Raw genomic sequence first — 22888 nt, 5'->3', positions numbered from 1 at the left:
ACGCTGAGGACACCATCGTGTTGTGTGGCACTACCACCGTGCTAAATAGACTCAGAACGTGTGTAGCAACTTAAAACTAAGCATCCAAGAGGTGCACTGGGCCATCCGCAGCAGCAGAATAGTATTCAATCACCACCTTCTCAAGCGTAATCTTTTTTAGTCTTTCATGGGATGTGGGCATTGGTGGCTAAGCTAGCATTTATTGCCCATTATTAATTTCCCTTGAGAAGGTCGTTGTGAGCCACCTTCTTGAACCACTGTAGACCATGTGGTGTAAGTTCACCCACAGTGCTGTTAGGAAGGGAGTTCCAGGATTTTGATCCAGCAACAGTGAAGGAACAGTGATATAGTTCCAATTCAGGATCATGTGTGGCTTGGAGGGGAAATTGGAGGTGGTGGTGTTCCCAGGCATCTGCTGCACTTATCCTACTAGGTAGTAGAGGTCGTGGGTTTGGAAGGTGCTGTCAAAGGAGCCTTGGTGAGTTGCTGCAGTGCATCTTGTAGATGGTACATACTGCTGCCACTGTGCGTCAGTGGTGGAGGAAGTGAATGGTGAAGGTTGTGAATGGGGTGCCAATCAAGTGGGCTACTTTGTCCTGGATGCTATTGAGCTTCTTGAGTGTTGTTGGGGCTGCACCCATCCAGGCAAATGGAGAGTATTCCATCACACTCCTGATTTGTGCCTTATAGGTGGTGGACAGGCTTTGGGGAGTCAGGAGATGAGTTATTCACTGCTGAATTTCTAGCCTCTGACCATATAGCCATTTATGTGTCTGGTCCAGTTCGGTTTCTGCTCAATGGTAACTCCCAGGATGTTGATAGTGTGGGAATCAGCCATCGTAATGCTGCTGAATGTCAAGGAAAGATGGGTTGATTCTCTCTTGTTGGCGACGGTCATCGCCTGACACTTGTGTGGTGTGAATGTTACTTGTCACTTATCAGCCCAAGCCTGAATGTTGTCCAGGTCTTGCTGCACATGGACATGGACTGCTTCAGTATCTGAGGAGTCGCGAATGGTGCTGAACATTGTGCAATCATCAGCGGACATCCCCACTTATGATGGAGGGAAGGTCATTGAGGAAGCAGCTGGGGGCTGAAGATGTTTCAGCCTAGGACACTACTCTGAGGAACTCCTGCAGTGAGGGCATGCCAGGGACTGAGATTATTGGCAAACAGCAACCAGAACCATCTTCCTTTGTGCTAGGTATGAGTCTATCCGGTGGACAGTTTTCCCCCTGATTCCCATTGACTTCAGTTTTGCTAGGGCTCCTTGATGCCATACTCAGTCAAATGCTGGCTTGATGTCAAGGGCAGTCACTGTCACCTCACCTCTGGATTTCAGCTCTTTTGTCCATGTTTGGACCAAAGCTGTAATGAGGTCAGGAGCTGAGTAGCCCTAGCAGAACCCAAATGAGCGTCAGTGAGCAGGTTATTACTGAGTAAGTGCCAACTGATAGCACTGTCGATGACACCTTCCATCACTTTGCTGACGATCAAGAGTAGACTGATGGGGCAGTAATTGGCTGGGTTGGGTTTGTTCTGCTTTTTGTGTACAGGACACACCTGGGCAATTTTCCACATTGTCCGCTAGATGCCAGCATTGTAGCTGTACTGGAACAGCTTGGCTGGGGGCACAGCTAGTTCTGGAGCACAAGTCTTCGGTACAATTGCCAAGTGTTGTGAGGGCCCATAGCCTTTGCAGTATCCAGTGCCTTCAGCCGTTTCTTGATATCATATGGAGTAAATCGAATTGGCTGAAGGCTGACATCTGTGATGCTGAGGACCTCAGGAGGAGGCCGAGACAGATCATCCACTCGGCACTTCTGGGCGAAGATGGTTGCAAATTCTGCAGCCTTGTCTGCTGCACTTATGTGCTGGACTCCCCCATCATTGAGGATGGGGAGATTCGTGGAGCTTCCGCCTCCTGTTAGTTGTTTAATTGTCTACTGTCAATCATGAAGTGGTGGCATAGTGGTGATGTCACTGGATTAATAACCAGCGTCTAGGCTAATGCTCTAGGGGTGTAGGTTCGAATCCCACCATGGCAAATGGTGGTATAGGTGTTAGGGAGGGAGTTCCAAGATTTTAACCCGCCGACAGTGAAGGAATGGCAATATGGTTCCAAGTCAAGATGGTGTACGACTTGTAGGTGGTGGTGTGCCATTGCACCTGTTGCCCTTGTTCTTCTCGGTAGTAGAGGTCAAAAGGGGAGGAAATTTTAAATGTTTCTATTGGGTTTAAAGGGATCAAAGGATATGGAGCGAAAGCGGGAACAGGTTACTAAGCTGAATGATCAGCCATGATCATAATAAATGGCAGAGCAGTCTCAAATGGCCTACTCCTGCTCCTATTTTCTATGTTTCTATGAATGGATGCGGCAGGACTACAGAGCTTAGATGTGAACTGTTGGTTGTGGGACTGTTTAGCTCTGTTTAATGCATGCTGCTTCTGCTGTTTGGCATGCATGTAGTCCTGTGTTGTAGCTTCATCAGGTTGACACCTCATTTTTAGGTCCCTGGTGCTGCTCCTGGCATTCCCTCTTGCATCCTTCTTTGAACTAGGGTTGATCCCTGGCTTGATGGTAATGGTGAGTGAGGCAGAAACCAGGCCATGAGGTTACAGCTTGTGGTTGAATACAATTCTGCTGCTGCTGATGGCCCACAGCGCCTCATGGATGCCCAGTTTTGAGTTGCTAGATCCATTCGAAATCTATCCCATTTAGCATGGTCATCGTGCCACAAACACCATGGCGGGTATCCTCAATGTGAGGACGGGACTTCATCTCCACAAGGACGGTGTGGTGGTCACTCCTACCAAGACTGTCATGGGCAGATGCAACTGCAACAGGTGGAGTGGTGAGATTGGTCAAGTAGGTTTTTCCCTTTTGTTGGCTCTCTCACCACCTGCCGCAGACACAGTCTAGCAGCCATGTCTTTTAAGACTCAGCCAGTTGTGATGCTCCCGAGGCACTCTTAGTGATGGACATTGAAGTCCCCACTCACAGCACATTCTGTGCCCTTGCCACCCTCAGTGCTTCTTCCAATTGGTGTTCAACATGGAGGAGTACTGATTCATCAGCTGAGAGTGGGCAGTAGGTAGGCAATCAGCAGGAGTTGTCTGTGCCCATGTTTGACTCGATGCCATGAGAATTCATGAAGTCCGGAGTCAATGTTGAGGACTCCCAGGGTAACTCCCTCCTGATTGTATACCATTGTGCTGCCGCCTCTGGTGGGACAGGACATACCCAGGAATGATGGTGTCTGGGACATTGACTGTAAGGTATAATTCTGTGAATATGACAATGGCAGGCTGTTGCTTGACAAGTCTGTGGGACAACTCTCGCAATTTTGGCACAAACCCCCATGTTAGTAAGGAGGACTTTGGAGGGTTGACAGGGCTGGGTGTGCCGTTGTCGTTTCCAGTGCCGAAGTTGATGCTGGGTGGTCTGTCCGATTTCATTCCTTTTGAATTTTCTCTAACGGTTTGGTACAACTCAGTGGCTTGCTAGGCCATTTCAGAGGGCATTTAAGAGTCAACTACATTTCTGTGGGTCTGGACTCACATGTAGGTCAGACCAGGTAAGGATGGCAGGTTTCCTTCCCGAAACAACATTTGTAAACCAGATTTATTAATCGAATTGAAATTCGACCAGTTGCCATGGTGGGATTTGAACCTGTGTCCCCAGAGCATTAGCCTGAGCCTCTGTATTGCTAGTCCAGTGACATTACCACTACACCACTGCCCTGGGATGGGGAACAAATTCTGGCCTTGCCAGCAATGCTTAAATCCCATCAAAGAATTAAAAAAATCATATCTGTAACCTCATAGCCCACATATCCCTCACTCTACCATTTCCATCAAGCCAGGGAATCAACTCTGGTATGATGAGGATTGCAGGAGGGCATGCCAAGAGAAGGACAAAGCATACCTAAAACTGGTGAAGCTACAACACAGGCTACATGCATGCTAAACAGCAGAAGCAGCATGTTATAGACAGAGATAATCCCACAACCAACAGCACAGATAAAAGCTCTGAATCCTGCCACATCCAGTCTTGAATGCTGGCAGAGAATTAAATAACTAACGGGTGGAGGAGGCTCCAAAAGCATTCCCACCTTCAATGATGGGGGGAGCCCAGCTCGTCAGTGCAAAAGACAAGGCTGAACCATTTGCAATCATGTTCAGCCAGAAGTGCTCAGTGGATGATCCAGCTTGGCCTCCTCCTGAGGTCCCCATTATTATAGATGTCAGTCTTCAGAAAATTTGAATCACTCCAGATAATATCAAGAAATGGCTGAAGGCACTATATACAGCAAAAGCTAATGACCCTGACAATATCCCGGCTGTAGTACTGAAGACTTGCGTTCTCGAACTAGCTGTGCCCTGACAAGCTGTTCCAGTACAGCTACAATGCTGGCAGTGAACTGACAATGTGGAAAATTGCCCAGCTATATCCTGACACAAAAAGCAGGACAAATCCAATCCGGTCAATAACTGTCCTATCAGTCTGCTCTCAATCGTCATCAAAGTGATGGAAGGTGCTCTCAAGTGGAACGTACACAGCAATAACCTGCTCACCAATGCTCAGTTTGGGTTCCACTGGGCCATTCAGCTCCTGACCTCATTACAGCCTCAGACCAAATGTGGACGAAAGAGCTGAATTCTAGAGATGAGATGAGAGTGACTGCCCTTGACATCAAGGCGGCATTTGACTGTCTGCCCAAGGAGCCCAAGCAAAATTGAAGTGAATGTAAATCAGGGGAAAAAACTGTCCACTGGCTGGAGTCATACCTATCACAAAGGAAGATGGTTGTGGTTGTTGGAGGTCAATCATCTCAGCTCCAGGACAACACAGCAGGAATTCCTCAGAGTAGTGTCCTAGGACCAACCATCTTCAGCTGCTTCATCAATGACCATCCCTCCATCATAAGGTCAGAAGTGGGAATGTTTGTTGATGATTGCACAATATTGAGCACCACTTGCGACTCTTCAGATACTGAAGCAGTCCGTGTAGAAATGCAGCAAGACCTGGACAATATCCAGACTGATAAGTGGCAAGTAACATTTGCACCACACAAGTGCCAGGCAATGACTATCTCAAACAAGAGAGAAACTAAACATCTTCCCTTGACATTCAATGATATTACGATCGCTGAATCCCCCCACTATCAAGATCCTGGGCGTTACCATTGACCAGATATTGAACTGGAGTGGCCATATAAATACTATGGCTACTAGAGCAGGTCAGGGGCTAGGAATCTTGCAGCGAGTAACTCATCTCCTGACTCCCCAAAGCCTGTCCACCATCTACAAGGCACAAGTCAGCAGTGTGATGGAATACTCTCCACTAGCCCAGATGGGTGCAGCTCCAACAACACTCAAGAAGCTCGACACCATCCAGGACAAAGCATCCCACTTGAGTGGCACCCGATCTACAAATATTCACTCCCTCCACCACCGACGCACAGTGGCAGCAACGTGTACCATCTACAAGATGCACTGCAGCAACTCACCAAGGCTCCTTTGACAGCACCTTCCAAACCCGCGACCTCTACCACCTAGAAGGACAAAGGCAGCAAATGCATGGGAACACCATCACCTGCAACGTCCCCTCCAAGTCACACACCATCCTGACTTGAAACTATATTGCCGTTCCTTCACTGTCGCTGGGTCAAAATCCTGGAACTCCCTTCCTAACAGCACTGAGCTGGTGGCTGTGAGTGTGACAGTGAGGAACGGTGTTTCTTGATCATCCAGCTCTTTTTCCTCTTCCGTGTTTGCTCCTGCACCAATGCATGGACAAGTTGCAGTTTTTTGGGTATCTGAAAGGAGAAAGGCACAAGGGCAGGGTTGCGGTGAGGGAAAGTGGCAAAAGAAAGCTTACTTTATAAGCAGCTTGGGAATCAGAAGTAATTGCGGGATGAGGGGGAAGTGGAATATGAGAAGGAGAATTAGGTATGAGTATACCATCATCTTCGATTCTTTCAGACCTGCAGCCGGCCAGGGCATCAGTTAGGGCCACTCCAATAATAGGGATGGACAATTAATGCTGGCCTAGCCAGCGATGCCACATTCCATGAAAGAATAAAAAAAAATGGTGCACACAGCGAGGTGAGGATATGCAGCCATGCCTGCCCCCCATCAGTTAGGTGCTACTGCCTGTGGTTGTGCACCACATTGGTCTGGAAGAGAGAGGGAAGTGTGTAAGTGAGTGTGGTGCAATATGCTTGGGTGATGTGCCTATCATAGTTGAATAGCTGGCAATGTGTGCAAGCTGTGAGATGTGAGTGTGAGGATTGCAGCAGTGCTAAATATGTGAGGTCATGGTGAAGCTATGAATGTGAGGTATGAGACGTTGCTGACAGATTGTTGGTAGGTGAGTGAAGGGGCAGTGGTGAATTAATCAGTGCATTAAGCTAGTGGTTTACTTGTAAGGATATGGTATTTGAAAATGCTTTCACTGACCTTGGGCACTCATGTGAGATCATGGTTTTAAACTTCCAAAATTCCCTAGATTCTGCAAAGGTCCCAGCAGATTGGAAAACTGCAAATCTAACACCCTTATTCATGTATGGAGGGAGACAGAGAGCAGGAAACTACAGGCCAGTTGGCCTAACATCTGTCATTGGGGAAATGCTGAAATCCATCATTAAGGAAGTAGTAGCAGGACATTTAGAAAATCAAAATACAAGCAGAATCAACACGGTTTTATGAAAGAAAAGTCGTGCTTGACATATTTATTAGAGTTCTTTGAGGATGTAACAAGCAGGCTGGATAAAGGGGAACCAGTAGATGTAGTGTATTTGGATTTCCAAAAGGTATTTGATAAGATGCCACATAAAAGATACAAGCTCATGTTGTTGGGGATAATATATTGGCATGGATAGAGGAGTAGCTAACTACAGGAAACAGAGTCTCGAGATAAACGGGTCATTTTCAGGTTGGCAAACTGTAACTAGTGGGGTGCCACAGAGATCAGTGCTGGGGTCTCACCTATTTACAATCTATATTAAAGAGTTGGATGAAGTGACCAAGTGTACTGTAGCCAAATTTGCTGATGATACAAAGTTAGGTGGGAAAGCAAGTTGTGAGGAGGACACTGTAAAGAGAAATAGATAGGTTAAGTGAGTGGGAAAAAAATTGGCAGATGGAATATAATGTGGGAAAATGTGTGGTTATCCACTTTGGTAGGAAGAATATAAAAGCAAAATATTATTTAAATGGAGAGAGAAACTGCAGAATGCCGAAGTACAGAGGGATCTGGGTGTCCTCACAAAAAGTTAGCTGCAGGTGCAGCTAGTAATTAGGAAGGCAAATGGAATGCTGGCCTTTATTGCAAGTGGAATGCAGTGTAAAAGTAGTGAAGTCTTGCTACAACTGTACAGAGCATTGGTGAGACCATGCCCAGAGTACAGTTTTGTCCTCCTTATTTAAGGAAGGACATACTTGGATTGGAGGTAGTTCAGAGAAAGTTAGATTGATTGCTGGGATGAAGGACATGTCCTATGAGGAAAGTTGAGCAGGTTGGTCCTATACTCATCGGAGTTTAGAAGAATGAAACATGTAAGATTCTGAGGAGGCTTGACAAGGTATACGCTGAGAGGAAGTTTTCCCATGTGGGGGAATCTAGAAATAGGGGGCACAGTTTCAGAATAAGGGGTCTCCCATTTAAGATGGAAATAAGGAGGAATTTCTTCTCTGAGGGTTGTTAATCTTTGGAACACAGCAGTGGAGGCTAGATCACTGAATATATTCAAGGATAAGTTAGACAGATTTTTGATCTACAAAGAAGTCCAGGGTTATGGAGTCAGATGAGAAAGTGGTGAGGTCACGGTCAGATCAGCCATGATCTTATTGAATGGTGGAGCAAGCTCGAGGGGCCAAATAGTCTACTCCTGCTCTTATTTCTTATGTTCTTACTATTGAACTTCACTGCATTAAGTCCTTGGACTATACTGCTGACACTGAATGTGGCAGCTATCTGTTCCCACAGTCTTCGCAGTGTCTGTCTGGAGAGCCCTCCTGGTCTTCTGTGGATAGAATACCTCTCTCCTCCTGTACAGCTCTAGCACAAAGGCCCCCAGTGCTGCATTGGAGAACCTTGAGGCATTTACGGCATTTTTCAGTGTTTTTCCTGCTCAGACATTCTTCCCCAACCAATTCCAGCACCTGATTCAGTCAAAATGCACCTCCCCTTTAAGAGGCACAGGACAGCTTTAAGTTGTGCAGACTAACTTTATGTGGTGCTAGCTTTTCAGATTTTACGTCTACTTCTCAGTCGTGTAGCCACCTAATAGCGCGCTTGTACTGGCTGCACACTTGAATCATGGTAATCAGAAGGCAGCACAAACTTTGGGTGATGCTTGCATCGGAAGGAATGGGTGCAGGTTAATCGCGCATCACAATTCCCACGCCCGTTTTCGGGCCTTATTGAATTTTTCTGTAATTAAATCAGATGATTAAGACTTGCATGCAGTGTAGGGCTAAAGAAGTCATACAAGTTATGATGTGCAGGACGGGTACTAGATCTTTCCTGCCAAATTTATGCCACTATGAAATAATGTGTAACATAAGAATGAATTTTTCAACATTTTGAACATTACCTACCCTTATAACTGGCTCTTGAAGCCACAGACGTATGAGTGTTGCCAAAGTGTAGTACAGTAATAAAAGCACGATTGGATTGACGTGTTGGGGCCAAGACATATTGGGATTACCTATAATCTTCCATGTAGTTGTGCAGTTTGTTTGAATCACTGGTGATACACCAAACAATCTGTTAAAAGACAGAGACAGAGCGATATTAAATTTATTACCATGGTCAAAATTGCAATAATAATAACTTTACAAATTACACATTAATTTTTTTATGGGCAATGCTGAGAAGAAGAATGAAATAAATATATTCAGAATTAAGAAACTTCAATGAAAAAAAAAATTCAAAGGGGTGTCTAATGAGCGGCCAATCCAATATTGTCCATTTTATACCATCGCCAAAAGTTAAAGTAAATGCGAATATGAAACATATCAGATTTCCAGCTAACAGGTCTTGGTGTCAGGCCTGCATTTAAGATAATAGGGTCATAAAATGAATTTCTTGTAACCATGCTACAAAACAAAGTTATGGCTACAGCTGCAACAATACTTGCTCTCTCTATTCATGTAGGCAGGCCCCAGGAACTACCTCAGTGAGGGAGGTAGTGGCATAGTGGTAATGTCACTGGACTAGTAGTCCAGATATCCAGATACCTAGGCTAATGTTCTGGGACATGGGCTTGAATCCCACCATGGCAGATGGTGAAATATGAATTCAATTAATAAATCAGGAATTAAAAGCTAGTCTAATGGTGACCATGAAACGATTGGTTCATCTGGTTCGCTATTTTAGGGAAGGAAATCTGCCGCCCTTACCTGGACAGGCCTATATGTGACTCCAGAGACACAGAAATGTGGTTGACTTTGAAATTCCCTCTGAACTTGGCCAAGCAAGCCACTCAGTTGAACTAAATCGCCACAAAGTGTAAGAAAAGGTATGAAATTGGATGGACCACTCGGCATTGACCTAGGCACTGGAAACGACAACGGCAAACCCAGCCTTGTCGACCCTCAAAGTCCTCCTTACCAACATCTGGGGCTTGTTCCAAAATTTGGAGAGATGACCCACAGACTCATCAGCAACAGCCTGACACAGTCATAGTCAAGGAATCATACCTTACTGACAATCTCTCTGACATCACAATTCCTTGGTATGTCCTGTCCCATCAGCAGGACAGACTCACCAGAGGTGGCAACACAGTGGTATGCAGTCAGGAGGAAGTTGTGAGTCCTCAACATTGACTCCGGACCTCATGACGTCTCATGGCATCAGGTCAAACATAGACAAGGAAATCTCCTTCTGATTACCACCTACCGCCCTCCCCCTCAGCTGATGAATCAGTGCTTCTCCATGTTGAACACCAACTGGAAGAAGCACTAAGGGTAGCAAGGGCATAGAATGTACTCTGGGTAGGGGATTTCAATGTCCATCACCAAGAGTGGCTCGGCAGCACCACTACTGGCTGAGTCCTAAAGGACTTAGCTGCTAGAGTGGGTCCACTGCAGGTGGTGAGGGAACCAACAAGAGGGAAAAACCTACTTAACCTCGTCCTCCCCAATCTACCTGTCACAGATGCATCAGTCCATGATAGTATTGGTAGCGTACATTCCTTGTGGAGGTGAAGTCCCATCTTCATACTGAGGATACCCACAATCATGTTGTGTGGCACTACCACCGTGCTAAATGTGATAGATTTCAAACAGATCGAGCAACTCAAAACCGGGCATCCACGAGGCGCTGTGGGCCATCAGCAGCAGCAGAATTGTACTCAACACAATCTGTAACCTCATGGCCAGGCATATCCCCACTCTACCATTACCATCAAGCCGGGGGATCAACCCTGGTTCAATGAAGAGTGCAGGAGAGAATGCCAGGAGCAGCACCAGGCATACCTAAAAATGAGGTGTCAGCCTGATGAAGCTACAACCCAGGACTACTGGCATACCAAACAGTGGAAGCAGCATGCATTAGACAGAGCTATGCAATCCCACAACCAACGGATCAGATCCAAGCTCTGCAGTCCTGTCACATGCAGTTGTGAATGGTAGTGGGCAATTAAACAACTAACAGGAATAGCTATTGCAGAAATGCACAAATAGCTACATCCTCAATGATGGGGGAGCCCAGCACATCAGTGGAAAAGACAAGGCTGAAGCTTAGGCATCCATCTTCAGCCAGAAGTGCCGGGTGCATGATCCTTTTCAGCCTCCTACTGAGGTCCCCAGCATCACAGATGCCAGTCTTCAGCCACTCCGATTTACTCCACGTGTTATCAAGGAACGGCTGAATACACTGGATACTGCAAAGGTTATGGGCCCAGACAACATTCTGGCAATAGTACTGAAGATTTGTGCTCCAGAACTTGCCCCACTCCTAACCAAGCTGTTCCAGTACAGCTGCAAACCTGGCATCTACCCAGAAATATGGAAAATTGCCTAGGTATGTCCTGTACACAAAATGCAGGACAAATCCAACCCAGCCGATTATTGTCCTATCAGTCTACTCTCGATCATCAGCAAAGTGATGCAGGTTATCGTCGACAGTGCTATCAAGCGGCACTTGCTTAGCAATAACCTGCTCAGTGACGCTCAGTTTGGCTTCCGCTAGGGCCACTCAGCTCCTGACCTCATTACAACGCCAGGAGCATCCGGAATAAGGTGGGTGAGCTTGCAGCATGGGTTGGTACCTGGGATCTCGATGTAGTGGCCATTTCGGAGACATGGGTAGAGCAGGGGCAGGAATGGATGTTGCAGGTTCCGGTATTTAGATGTTTCAGTAAGAACACAGAAGATGGTAAAAGAGGAGGGGGTGTGGCATTGTTAATCAAGGAGAGTATTACAGCGGCAGAAAGGATGTTTGAGGACTCGTCTACTGAGGTAGTATGGGTCGAGGTTAGAAACAGGAGAGGAGAGGTCACCCTGTTGGGAGTCTTCTATAGACCTCCGAATAGTTCCAGAGATGTAGAGGAAAGGATAGCGAAGATGATTCTCGACAGGGGCGAGAGTAACAGGGTAGTTGTTATGGGGGACTTTAACTTTCCAAATATTGACTGGAAATACTATAGTTCGAGTACTTTAGATGGGTCAGTTTTTGTCCAGTGTGTGCAGGAGGGTTTTCTGACACAGTATGTAGACAGGCCAACCAGGGGCGATGCCACATTGGATTTGGTACTGGGTAATGAACCCGGCCAGGTGTTATATTTAGATGTAGGTGAGCACTTCGGTGATAGTGATCACAATTCGGTTAGGTTTACCTTAGCGATGGGCAGGGACAGGTATATACCGCAGGGCAAGAATTATAGCTGGGGGAAAGGAAATTATGATGCGATTAGGCAAGATTTAGGATGTGTAGGATGGGGAAGGAAACTGCAGGGGATGGGCACAATCGAAATGTGGAGCTTATTCAAGGAGCAGCTACTGCGTGTCCTTGATAAGTATGTACCTGTCAGGCAGGGAGGAAGTTGTCGAGCAAGGGAGCCGTGGATTACTAAAGAAGTTGAAGCGCTTGTCAAAAGGAAGAAGAAGGCTTATGTTAGGATGAGACGTGAAGGCTCAGTTAGGGCGCTTGAGAGTTACAAGCTAGCCAGGAAGGATCTAAAGGGAGAGCTAAGAAGAGCAAGGAGAGGACACGAGAAGCATTGGCGGATAGGATCAAAGAAAACCCTAAGGCTTTCTATAGGTATATCAGGAATAAAAGAATGACTAGAGTTAGATTAGGGCCAATCAAGGATAGTAGTGGGAAGTTGTGTGTGGAATCAGAGGAGATAGGGGAAGCGTTAAATGAATATTTTTCGTCAGTATTTACAGTAGAGAAAGAAAATGTTGTCGAGGAGAATACTGAGATTCAGACTACTAGGCTAGATGGTGCAGAGGAGATTTACTAGGATGTTGCCTGGTATGGAGGGAAGGTCTTATGAAGAAAGGCTGAGGGACTTGAGGTTGTTTTCGTTGGAGAGAAGGAGGAGGAGAGGTGACTTAGTAGAGACATATAAGATAATCAGAGGGTTAGATAGGGTGGATAGTGAGAGTCTTTTTCCTCGGATGGTGATGGCAAACACGAGGGGACATAGCTTTAAGTTGAGGGGTGATAGATATAGGACAGATGTTAGAGGTAGTTTCTTTACTCAGAGAGTAGTAGGGGCGTGGAACGCCCTGCCTGCAGCAGTGGTAGACTCGCCAACTTTAAGGGCATTTAAGTGGTCATTGGACAGACATATGGATGAAAATGGAATAGTGTAGGTCAGATGGCTTCACAGGTCGGCGCAACATCGAGGGCCGAAGGGCCTGTACTGCGCTGTAATGTTCTAAAAGATGGTTTCACAGCTCGGCGCAACTTCGAGGGCCGAAGGGCCTGTACTGCGCTGTAATGTAATGTTCTAATGTACAGCCTTAGTCCAAACATGGACAAAAGAGCTGAACTCAAGAGGTGAGGTGAGAGTGACTTCCCTTGACATCAAGGCAGCATTTGACCGAGTATGGCATCAAGGAGCCCTAGCAAAACTGGAGTCAATGGGAATCAGGGGGAAAACTCTCCGCTGATTGGAGTCTTACCTAGCACAAAGGAAAATGTGGTGGTTGTTGGAGGTGTCAGGACATCACTGCAGGAGTTACTCAGGGTAGTGTCCTAGACTCAACCATCTTCAGCTGCTTCATCAATGAACATCCCTCCATCATAAGGTCAGAAGTGGGAATATTCGCTGATGATTGCACAATGTTGAGCACCATTCACGACTCCTGAGATAATGAAGCAACCCGCGTCCAGATGCAGCAAGACCTGGACAGCATTTAGCCTTGGTCAAGGTCGTCCTATATCAACTGAAAGGTTGGTAACTAACATTTACGCCACAGAAGTGCCAGGCAATGATGATCTCCAACAAGAAAAATCTAACCATCTCCCCTTAATGTTCAACGGCATTACGATCTCCGAGTCCCCCACTATCAACATCCTGGGAGTTACCATTGACCAGAAACTGAACTGGACCAGCCACATAAATACCGTGGCTACAAGAGCAGGTCAGAGACTGGGAATTCTGCAGTGCGTAATTCACCTCCTGACTTCCCAATGCCTGACAACCATCTACAAGGCACAAGTCAGGAATGTGATGGAATACTGTCTACTTGCCTGGATGGGTGCAGTTCCAATAACACTAAAGAAGCTCAGCATCATCCAAAACAAAGCAGCCCTCTTGACTGGCACCCCATCCACAACCTTCAACATTCAATCCCTCCACCACCGACGCACAGTGGCAACAGTGTGTACCATCTTCATGATGCACTGCAGCAAATCACCAAGGCTCCTTTGACAGCACCTTCCAAACCCACAACCTCTACCACCTAGAAGGACAAGGGCAGCAGATGCATGGGAGCACTACCACCTGCAAGTTCCCCTCCAAGCCACAAACCATCTTGACTTGGAACTATATTGCCGTTCCTTCACTGTAGCTGGGTCTAAATCCTGGAACTCCCTTCCTAACAGCACTATGGGTGTACGTACAATCAAAGGACTGTGGCGGTTCAAGAAGGAAGCTCATCACCACCTCCTCAAGGGCAATTAGGAATGGGCAACAAATGCTGACCTCGCCAATGACGCCCACATCCTATGAGCAAATTAAAAACAAAGCAGATATGGGGATTGAAACTGCTTTGTCAGTGTTATTCAGCCCCATGCTTGAACTATCTAGCAGACTGAGCTAACCAACCCCACAGCAATACTTCAACTTAATTAAACATAAATTAGTAGAGACTAGTAATTTTTAAATAGTTGTATACTTATATTTCCATATGTATTAGCTTTCAGTTATACAGATCAAAAGCAGGACTATGGATGAAAAATTGTGAGAAATGGTCCCATGGATCGGCCAATATATTACAATCACAAGCAAAGCACTTTGTTGCTCGCAACTCATTAGAAACCTTAAGTGACAAATGTGAACAATATTAGCCACTTACTGAGTACAGTTATTTACTGTTAAAATATCTGATAAACACAGAAAGGGCGGCACAGTGGCGCAGTGATTAGCACCGCAGCCTCACAGCTCCAGCGACCCGGGTTCAATTCCAGGTACTGCCTGTGTGGAGTTTGCAAGTTCTCCCTGTGTCTGCGTGGGTTTCCTCCGGGTACTCCGGTTTCCTCCCACAGCCAAAAGACTTGCAGGTTGATAGGTAAATTGGCCATTATAAATTGCCCCTAGTATAGGTAGGTGGTAGGGGAATATAGGGACAGGTGCGGATGTGGTAGGAATATGGGATTAGTGTAGGATTAGTATAAATGATTGGTTAATGGTCGGCACAGACTTGGTAGGCTGAAGGGCCTGTTTCAGTGCTGTATATCTAAATCTAAAAAAAAATCAAAACAAACTTTCATTCAAATAGCAATTTACAATATACTCAAGACATAATGCTTATTGGACAATTAGTTATTTTTGAATTTAGTCCCTAGTTTATGTAGGTAAATACAATAGCAATTTATTCAAAGGGAAGTCCCATAATGAATGAATGACTGGATCAGCTGGTTTTGGTGAGAGGCTGGACAGCATGTTGTTATGACCAGGTGAGAAAAGTGTCTCGGGGTTTTTTACTGTCTTCACCTGGTGTTATTGTAACAGGGTTTAATTTTAAGCACACTGTGTTTTGAACTCTCCCTTTGGTGAATTCTTGTTCATCACTTTCCAATTATAAGGCAAAGAAATGAGCATAAACAGGCTTTCTTAGGTTTAAAGAAGAAAAGTGAAATTTATTAAACGTTAAACTTAAATTCTAATACGGTTATAGCCTAAGGATATACAACGCGTCCACGTTAGCATGCACACGTGATACACACATGCAAATAGGGACAGAAAAGAGCAGAAGAAAAATAAATTGGAGAGGTTTGAGGCAATATCAGAAGAGTTTCTTGTTTACTGTGCTTCGAGCTCACTGTAGTCCTTCTGTAAGTAGTCTTGCTTTTCGTTGGGGCCCAGTATTCTTCTTAAACCTTGTCCACTGTGGGAAAATTTTCTCTCTTAGGGTTCTTGTGTCTTCAATGGTTTCTGAAGCTGATGAAAGTCAGATGAGAGCAGACAGGAGAGAGGTGTTCTCAGTCCAGGAGAGAACAGCCTTCTGAGTTTAAAACTGTGGCAAGTTCAAACAACCAGCAGCCAGCGAGTCATGCGACTTAAACTGATCTGACCACTTCTTCTGTGCATTGGGGAAGCAAAGACTGAGTCCCTTGTTCCAACACTGTCTGTTACTATGCAAATGTCTTTCTAGTCAGGGGTTTGCAATTTTAAGTTTTAATGTTCAGGTGGCAAAATAATGTGTGCCTCAGTCTTGGCAGGTGGGGGCTTGCCTGACAATGTGAACTCCCTGACCTTCTTTGAATAGTACCATTGGATCATTTTATGCAAACCTGAGCAGGCATATGGGACCTCTGTTTAATACGTCAGCTGAAAGAAGGAACATTCGACAATGTAGCATTCCTCACTGCACTGAAATGTCAGTCTAGTTAATGCGCTCATGTCTGCAGTGGGACTTAATGATAGATATATGAGGAACAGATGGTGCAGCCAATTAATTATAAGACTGGTCTTTCACCTCTTGGACTTTGGTTCAAATGTAGATGAGTGTATTTTCCCTCTCATGTATAATAAATAGGTGATCAGTAAAATTAATTTGACCATTCTTTCCCTCATTGCCCAGTAGATATAATGACATAGTATAAAACTATCAAATGGGAAATCTCACTCAGAGAACTGTAAGAGCCAATCATGTATAAAATGGAAATGGCATGTTGCTGTCGGAAACCCCTTTATAGCAACTTTATACTTCACAAACATTGTTAAAATTTATGGAGCTGATGTTCCTGGATTCATTAAGCCTGGAGATACTGGGCCACCTGGACACAATGAATACAAGAAAATTGGACAGGGAAGATTACATGCTTCTAAAGGAGCCTGCTCTGTTTTCTGTTATTTAAATTAATAGCAGAAATTGATTGAGCTCTTTTAGAAGTGTGTGATTCTCCTGATTTTCCTGTCACCCAAGCAATCCAATAACCTCGATGCAGGAACAGGAATGTCTGCTTCTTAATATATTTTTAAATTCGTTCATGGGATGTGGGCATCGGTGGCTAGGCCAGCATTTATTGCCCATCCCTAATTGCCCTTGAGAAGGAGGTGGTGAGCTGCCTTCTTGAACCATTGCAGTCCTTGGGGTGTAGCTACACCAACAGTGCTGTTAGAAAGGGAGTTCCAGGATTTTGACCCAGAGACAGTGAAGGAACGGCAATATAGTTCCAAGTCGGGATGGTGTGTGGCTTGGAAGGGAACTTGAAGGTGGTGGTGTTCCCATGTATCTGCTGCCCTTGTCCTTCTAGATGGTAGAGGTTGTGGGTTTTGAAGGTGCTGTCAAAGGAGACTTGGTGAGTTGCTGCAATGCATCTTGTGTATGGTACACACTGCTGCCACTGTGCTTCGGTAGTGGATGGATTGAATGTTGAAGGTTGTGGATGGGGTGCCAATCAAGAGAGCTGCTTTGTCCTGGATGATGTCGAGCTTCTTGAATGTTGCTGGAGCTGCACCCATCCAGGCAAATAGACAGCATCCCATCACACTCCTGACTTTTTTTTTTAAGAGATACGGCACTGAAACAGGCCCTTCGGCCCACCGAGTCTGTGCCGACCATCAACCACCCATTTGAACTAATCCTATACTAATTCCATATTCCTACCACATCCCCACCAGTCCCTATATTTCCCTACCACCTACTTATCCTAGGAGCAATTTATAATGGCCAATTTACCTACCAACCTGCAAGTCTTTGGCATGTGGGAGGAAACAGGAGCACCCGGAGGAAACCCACGCAGACACAGGGAGAACTTACAAACTGCACACAGGCAGTACCCAGAATTGAACCCGGATCGCTGGAGCTGTGAGGCTGTGGTGCTAACCACTGCGCCACTGTGCTGCCCCAACTTGTGCCTTGTAGATGGTGGACAGGCATTGGGGAGACAGGAGGTGAGTTACTCGCTGCAGAATTCCAAGCCTCAGGCTTGCTCTAGTAGCCACAGTATTTATGTGGCTGGTCCAGTTCAGTTTCTGGTCAACGGTAACTCCCCAGGATGTTGATAGTGGGGGAATTCAGCGATGATAATGCCATTGAACATTAAGGGGTGATCTATTAAAGTACTATCAAGCTAACTACCAACCAATCACAAAGAAGAAACTTAACAGAAGTTCTATGTGCTGACACCAAGTGGAAGCTGATTTTGGCTCCTTAACATGGTAATTGCACCACTTTGGATACTGGGAAATACCCTGCATCTTTGAAGCATTTTACTCCACAAATCCTTTGTCACTTTTGTTGCATAAAACTCATTCCTGTAGCTTTTCAAAAACATTGGTAATTTGTTAATTCAGGTACAAATAGGGCTGAATAAAGACTGGGTTTGAACACATCTTTTCTGAATGATATAAATCGCATTTGTAGCACTCCTCTTAAGCTAACACTGTGAAAAGCCATATATTTGATCTTTTTTCACTTCCATTCTAAGTACCTCTCATCTTTGTAAACTGTTTTGCATTTTCTTCAGTTCTCACAACACTTATGCTTATAACTCCCAGTGCTGCTCCTTACCAGACGTTCAGCTCCCTTTAAAGGGGTCCATTGACATAACCTAAGTGCTTTATCTGGGAGCCTAGTCCAGATATCCACTGCACTATGGGATCAAAATCTATTCCAACCTCAAGTCTTGCTTAACATTTATTACTTTCATTCTCATGTTCTTTGGTGTTGTGCTCATAGTTCAAGACACCACTCTGTGTTTAAAAAGTCTTTCCATCAAAATCTTGCAGAATTCATCAAATTCAAGTAAATCGTCACCTCTCCAAGGATAAAACTATTATATTAATGTTACACTTAGTAAAGTTGTGTTGTAGCTTACCTTGCATAGAAGTCACCAGGTGGAACAAGCTCCTGCAAGAATTGCAGCTGGTAAAGATAGAGTCCTATCAGATGTCCTGCACTGAATATGGCCATTAATACACACAAACAGCTGAATATCAGCGGATCAAACTGTTTACCGCAGGACCACCAAGTACACAATCCCAAAAATACAAAGAAGTATACTCCTGAGGTCAAAGATGGCAGCATTATACCTGCAGGAAAAAAAAGCACTGTTATTGAAAAATTCAGACAAGAGAGGAGGAAGAAGTATATAGATTGAGCAATTGAAGTTCCTTAATCTATACCTACCTGGACATCCACTGCATGCATAGAGTGGAACATTCTAGTTTAGGGGAAAATAAAATTATCTGTTTGTGAATGGCACACATATTTAATGCATTATGATTATAACAGTACAAACCTGTTAAACCAAGTAAAATGGTAACAACTACTTTTCCAGTTGTTGCTATAATATTGCCAATAAATTCTTTTAATTTTGATGCATATGTTGCGATTCTGCGAAGAATATTTTGTTTAGTTCCCTCCTCTTCCATCTCTTCAACTACATCTGATACCTCAAAATCTTCCTCATAAATGAATGCATCATCCAGTTCAAGCTTTTCTTCATCCTGTAAAAAATATAATTTTAATTGACTGTACTCATTTCTAATGTATTAGCTCACAGCCATAAAAAAGTTCCCTTATGACTCAATATTGTAATTGTGCTACCGAGTACAAAACTTAACCATACCAAGCAGGATGGTCTAGAATTTGTTCCCTGATTTGTGCTCACTTAGCTGATATGAGCCATGGTAGCTGCCAGAATTGACTTCAGTACCTTCAATTTTACAGAAAATAAAATCTTGCAGTGTTCCAACTCATGGTTGATATCCACAGCCCCTCTGGCAGTGTGCCTGTATGAATGTTGGCTGAAGACAGGATCAGGCTCAGCCCTGATATTCTGCACTGTTGAATAGTTTATTGACACTCCTGTCAAAGTTTATACATTAAGCATAGCCACTTGAGTGAGATACCAGAAGTTGCTGGTTGTACATGTAACCATTTCCTCACCAAGAGTGTATGTCTTCAGAACAACAGGGAAGATAAGCAGGAAAAAATCTTTATAAAGGAACCCATCCACCTGCCTTTTTGAGTTGTTTTTGTTGTTACTCCACAATATTAGCAATTTATAAAACAGTAGAATGCTTAGAACTATGAAATAAACTTGACATGATTCAAATCAAAGGATACTTGAGATTTTTTGGGGGGGGGGGAAATGATTGTTTACTAAACAGGGATTGTTTCATAAACAGTCACTAAAAGCACTTCTGTTCAAGAAAGACTTCTGTCACTAAGCCCCATATGTTCCTATAGTGGGGAATTTCCTCAGAGTTGCTCCTGGATACTGCAGCAGCTTTGCTGGAGGTGCAGTGGAAGTCCGACTTAACGTATGTGAACAGGATTTGCATGGCTTTCTGTTGAAGTTATGGCAGTGACATGCAAACAACTTGGAGGATATTCCTATGTTAATTTTTTTGAGAAAAAGTAGATATGAATAAACAGATAAGCAAGACATGCTGGACTTTACTTCTATCTTGCTCTTGTGTTTAAAATCAGTCAGTGGAAATTAGCAAAGTATTGCTTGTTAAGGCAATCAGGAGAAACTCAGTCAGCATTGGTCAGGAAATGAAAAATAACTCCAGAACTTACATTCATAACACATATGAAGGAAGGACAAGATTCATCAGTATCAGCACAGTACTTATTACTTTTATAAAAGCAATATACATATATAGTACTGCCCACTAATAATGCTACAACAATACAATAGGTAATTTTATCAAAATGTAATCATACACATACATATGTAATCATCTTTAAAATGTGTGCATCCATCACAATCCAGAATGCCACAATTTCTGAAAGGTACAAAATATTTTTTTTAAATTATAAGACAGTAAAGGAAGTGAGTTATTTCCTCCTGGCATTTTGTCTGAGCTTAGGAACTTCAGAGAAATAATTGGACTTAATTGATTCCAGTATGTGTTTCAGAGGGATTAGCCTTCACTCAAAGCTTCATTTCTCAAACGTTCTTCTTGCTGGCCTCCATGTGTCAATGCTCCATAAGCTTCAATGCATTCAAAATGATGCAGCTTGCAAGCCTTACCTACACAAAGTTCTAATGCTCCCATGGCTTCTCTTCCTTCCGAGGTACAGTGACACCTTGGACTTCAAAATTCTCATCGTCATTTTAAATCCCTCCATGCCTCACTCCATCCTACTCAGTGAGCTCCTGCTGCCATTTGCTCCTCTAACACTGAGCTTCTCCTTGTTCCCCACACTACCATTAGTGGCTACTCATTCAACGCCAGGAAAACTGTGTCAAATTTCATCAGCCTTGCTGCTTCAATCCCTGCTTTTAGAAATATTCAGCCTTTACTTCAACCTTGCCTTTGGTTCTCTTCAACTTCTTCATTTCTTTTTCTCCTCATGATTAGCATCCATTGTTTCATCCTTCTGTTGTTGTAATTAGACTACCTATTTATAACATTTAGCCCTCTGGTCTTGCCAGTTACATGCCAGTTACACATAGCTTCATCTTACTAGAAGTGTAATGTATTGTGGTTCACATGGTAAAATGTCCCTCTCCTTATAAAACTATCTATCTTCTGACTTGCCGTGAAAAACTCCATAGAACAGCCAAAGTAATTGAATGGCAATATTTTATTAAGCATGCAATGCAGCTTTTCTATAGCTAATATATTTTAAAAGTTCAATGATCATTTGAAGTAATTGTATAAATGAATCAATTCCATTAGGGCATGACACTAATAGTAAAATAGTGATTTGGTAAAGCAATGGATTGACTGCACTAAATGTGCCTGAATTTCCAAACATTTCTCATAAAAACGAGGTCATATAACTTCTGGAAATATTATTAACTATATGTATATAAAATGCAATCAATAGACTAGCTCTCTAATGCTGTTAACTTGTCAGCTATCTAAAGAGCCTAGTCCTAAATTAATTTCACCAATCTATATCAATCTCAGACACTGATCTTAACTCAAAATTTATAATCAGCAAGCAGTTAATGCTAAATTACTATACCTCGTGATCTATTATTTATTTCTTCAATTAATCCCATAGACTGATTATTTGTATATTTAATATTTAAGTACTACTAACTATTATTCTAAAGTTACTGGACAATTGTTCATGTTCATAATTAGTTCATGACTTTGCTGCCTTTAATAACTGCCAAAATAGGGTTAATTCCTTCACTCAGTAGCTTTTGTGGATCCTGACGGGAGGCTGGTACTGTAAGTGCTAATATAATTGAAAGTGATGACGTAAGCATTTCAGAGAGACAAATTTAGGCATCATTTACTCCTCGGCATAGTCTGGGTGGTAAGCCCCAGATGGTTCCTTGAAGGGTTAAGGTTATCGATCCCAGCGTTGTTATAATACTGCCACCTAGTTCCACTAGCAGTAGGACCACTATAACTTTTAACCTCCCCTTATATGGTACAAAAATAGGCCTGAAGATGTCAGAGTGCATCCCATTTGTCTTGATTCAGAAATTTATTTCAAGAGAAAGTGATCCAAGTCTATCCAACCTGGGTGAAATCACAATCAATATACATTCTTTTCTCGTTGTAATAAATCAGAGCTCATTTCTAAATTCCCTTCCACCAAAAAAATCTATAAATGTTGCCAATTAATCTAAGCTTTTTAAACTTATCCAGCTAAAGTGATCAAATTCACATTAACATGGATTTAGGCTGAAACTTCCACTCAATTTACATTTATATGCATGGAAATTATAATTGGAAATTCTATTGAAATATGGACGCACATACTTTAAAATGTTCCTCATGAAACATATAGCTGAACTTTCGCTGTGGAGGCGGGAAACAGGAGCCGGGTCTGTTTTTGGCTTAGAAACCCACCTCCAATGGGAAACTGATAAAATGTTCAGATTTTTACAGGAGTGAGACCTTAACTGATATGGAGATGGGTTTCCTTCCTCTTCGAGCCAGTGGAGGTGGGAATGGAGGTGGATCAGGTAAAGGACTCATTTAGATATCCCACGGCAGCCATCACTGACACTGCTGGTTATTCTGAGGGAGAGGTCTGCGGTTTGTGCCAAAGCCATCCATAGCACTAGAGGGAAGCGAGATGTCACATGGGAGCCGGATGTCTTGCACTAGGGGCAGGGCAGACCTTCATTTTATTGATGTGGACCTGGATCTGATGCTGGAGGCTGTGAGGGAAAGGAGGGAGGTCCTCTTCCTGGAGGGTGGCAGGAGGAGGCCAACTTGTCATGCAGCAGCGGCACCTCTCTGTTCAGTGTCGTCTACCTCCGTCT

The 22888-nt window shown here is 43.9% G+C and overlaps 1 protein-coding gene across 1 annotated transcript in view; it reads right to left on the bottom strand.

Annotated features, from left to right (window-relative positions):
• Nucleotides 1–22888, bottom strand: part of LOC137369779 (piezo-type mechanosensitive ion channel component 2-like) — a 1207705-nt gene that overhangs the window by 392250 nt on the left and 792567 nt on the right. Inside the window, exons 6-8 of the mRNA XM_068031235.1 lie at nt 18938–19145; nt 18515–18728; nt 8608–8776 (exon numbers count right to left, since the gene is read on the bottom strand). Coding sequence (XP_067887336.1) covers nt 8608–8776; nt 18515–18728; nt 18938–19145 — 591 coding nt within the window. The remainder of the gene's footprint in view (nt 1–8607; nt 8777–18514; nt 18729–18937; nt 19146–22888) is intronic.

This window comes from Heterodontus francisci, chromosome 5, assembly GCF_036365525.1.
Source record: "Heterodontus francisci isolate sHetFra1 chromosome 5, sHetFra1.hap1, whole genome shotgun sequence".
Classification (NCBI taxonomy): Eukaryota; Metazoa; Chordata; class Chondrichthyes; order Heterodontiformes; family Heterodontidae; genus Heterodontus; species Heterodontus francisci.
Note: the sequence above shows the minus strand (reverse complement) of the source record. Positions and strands in the feature narration are given on the sequence as shown.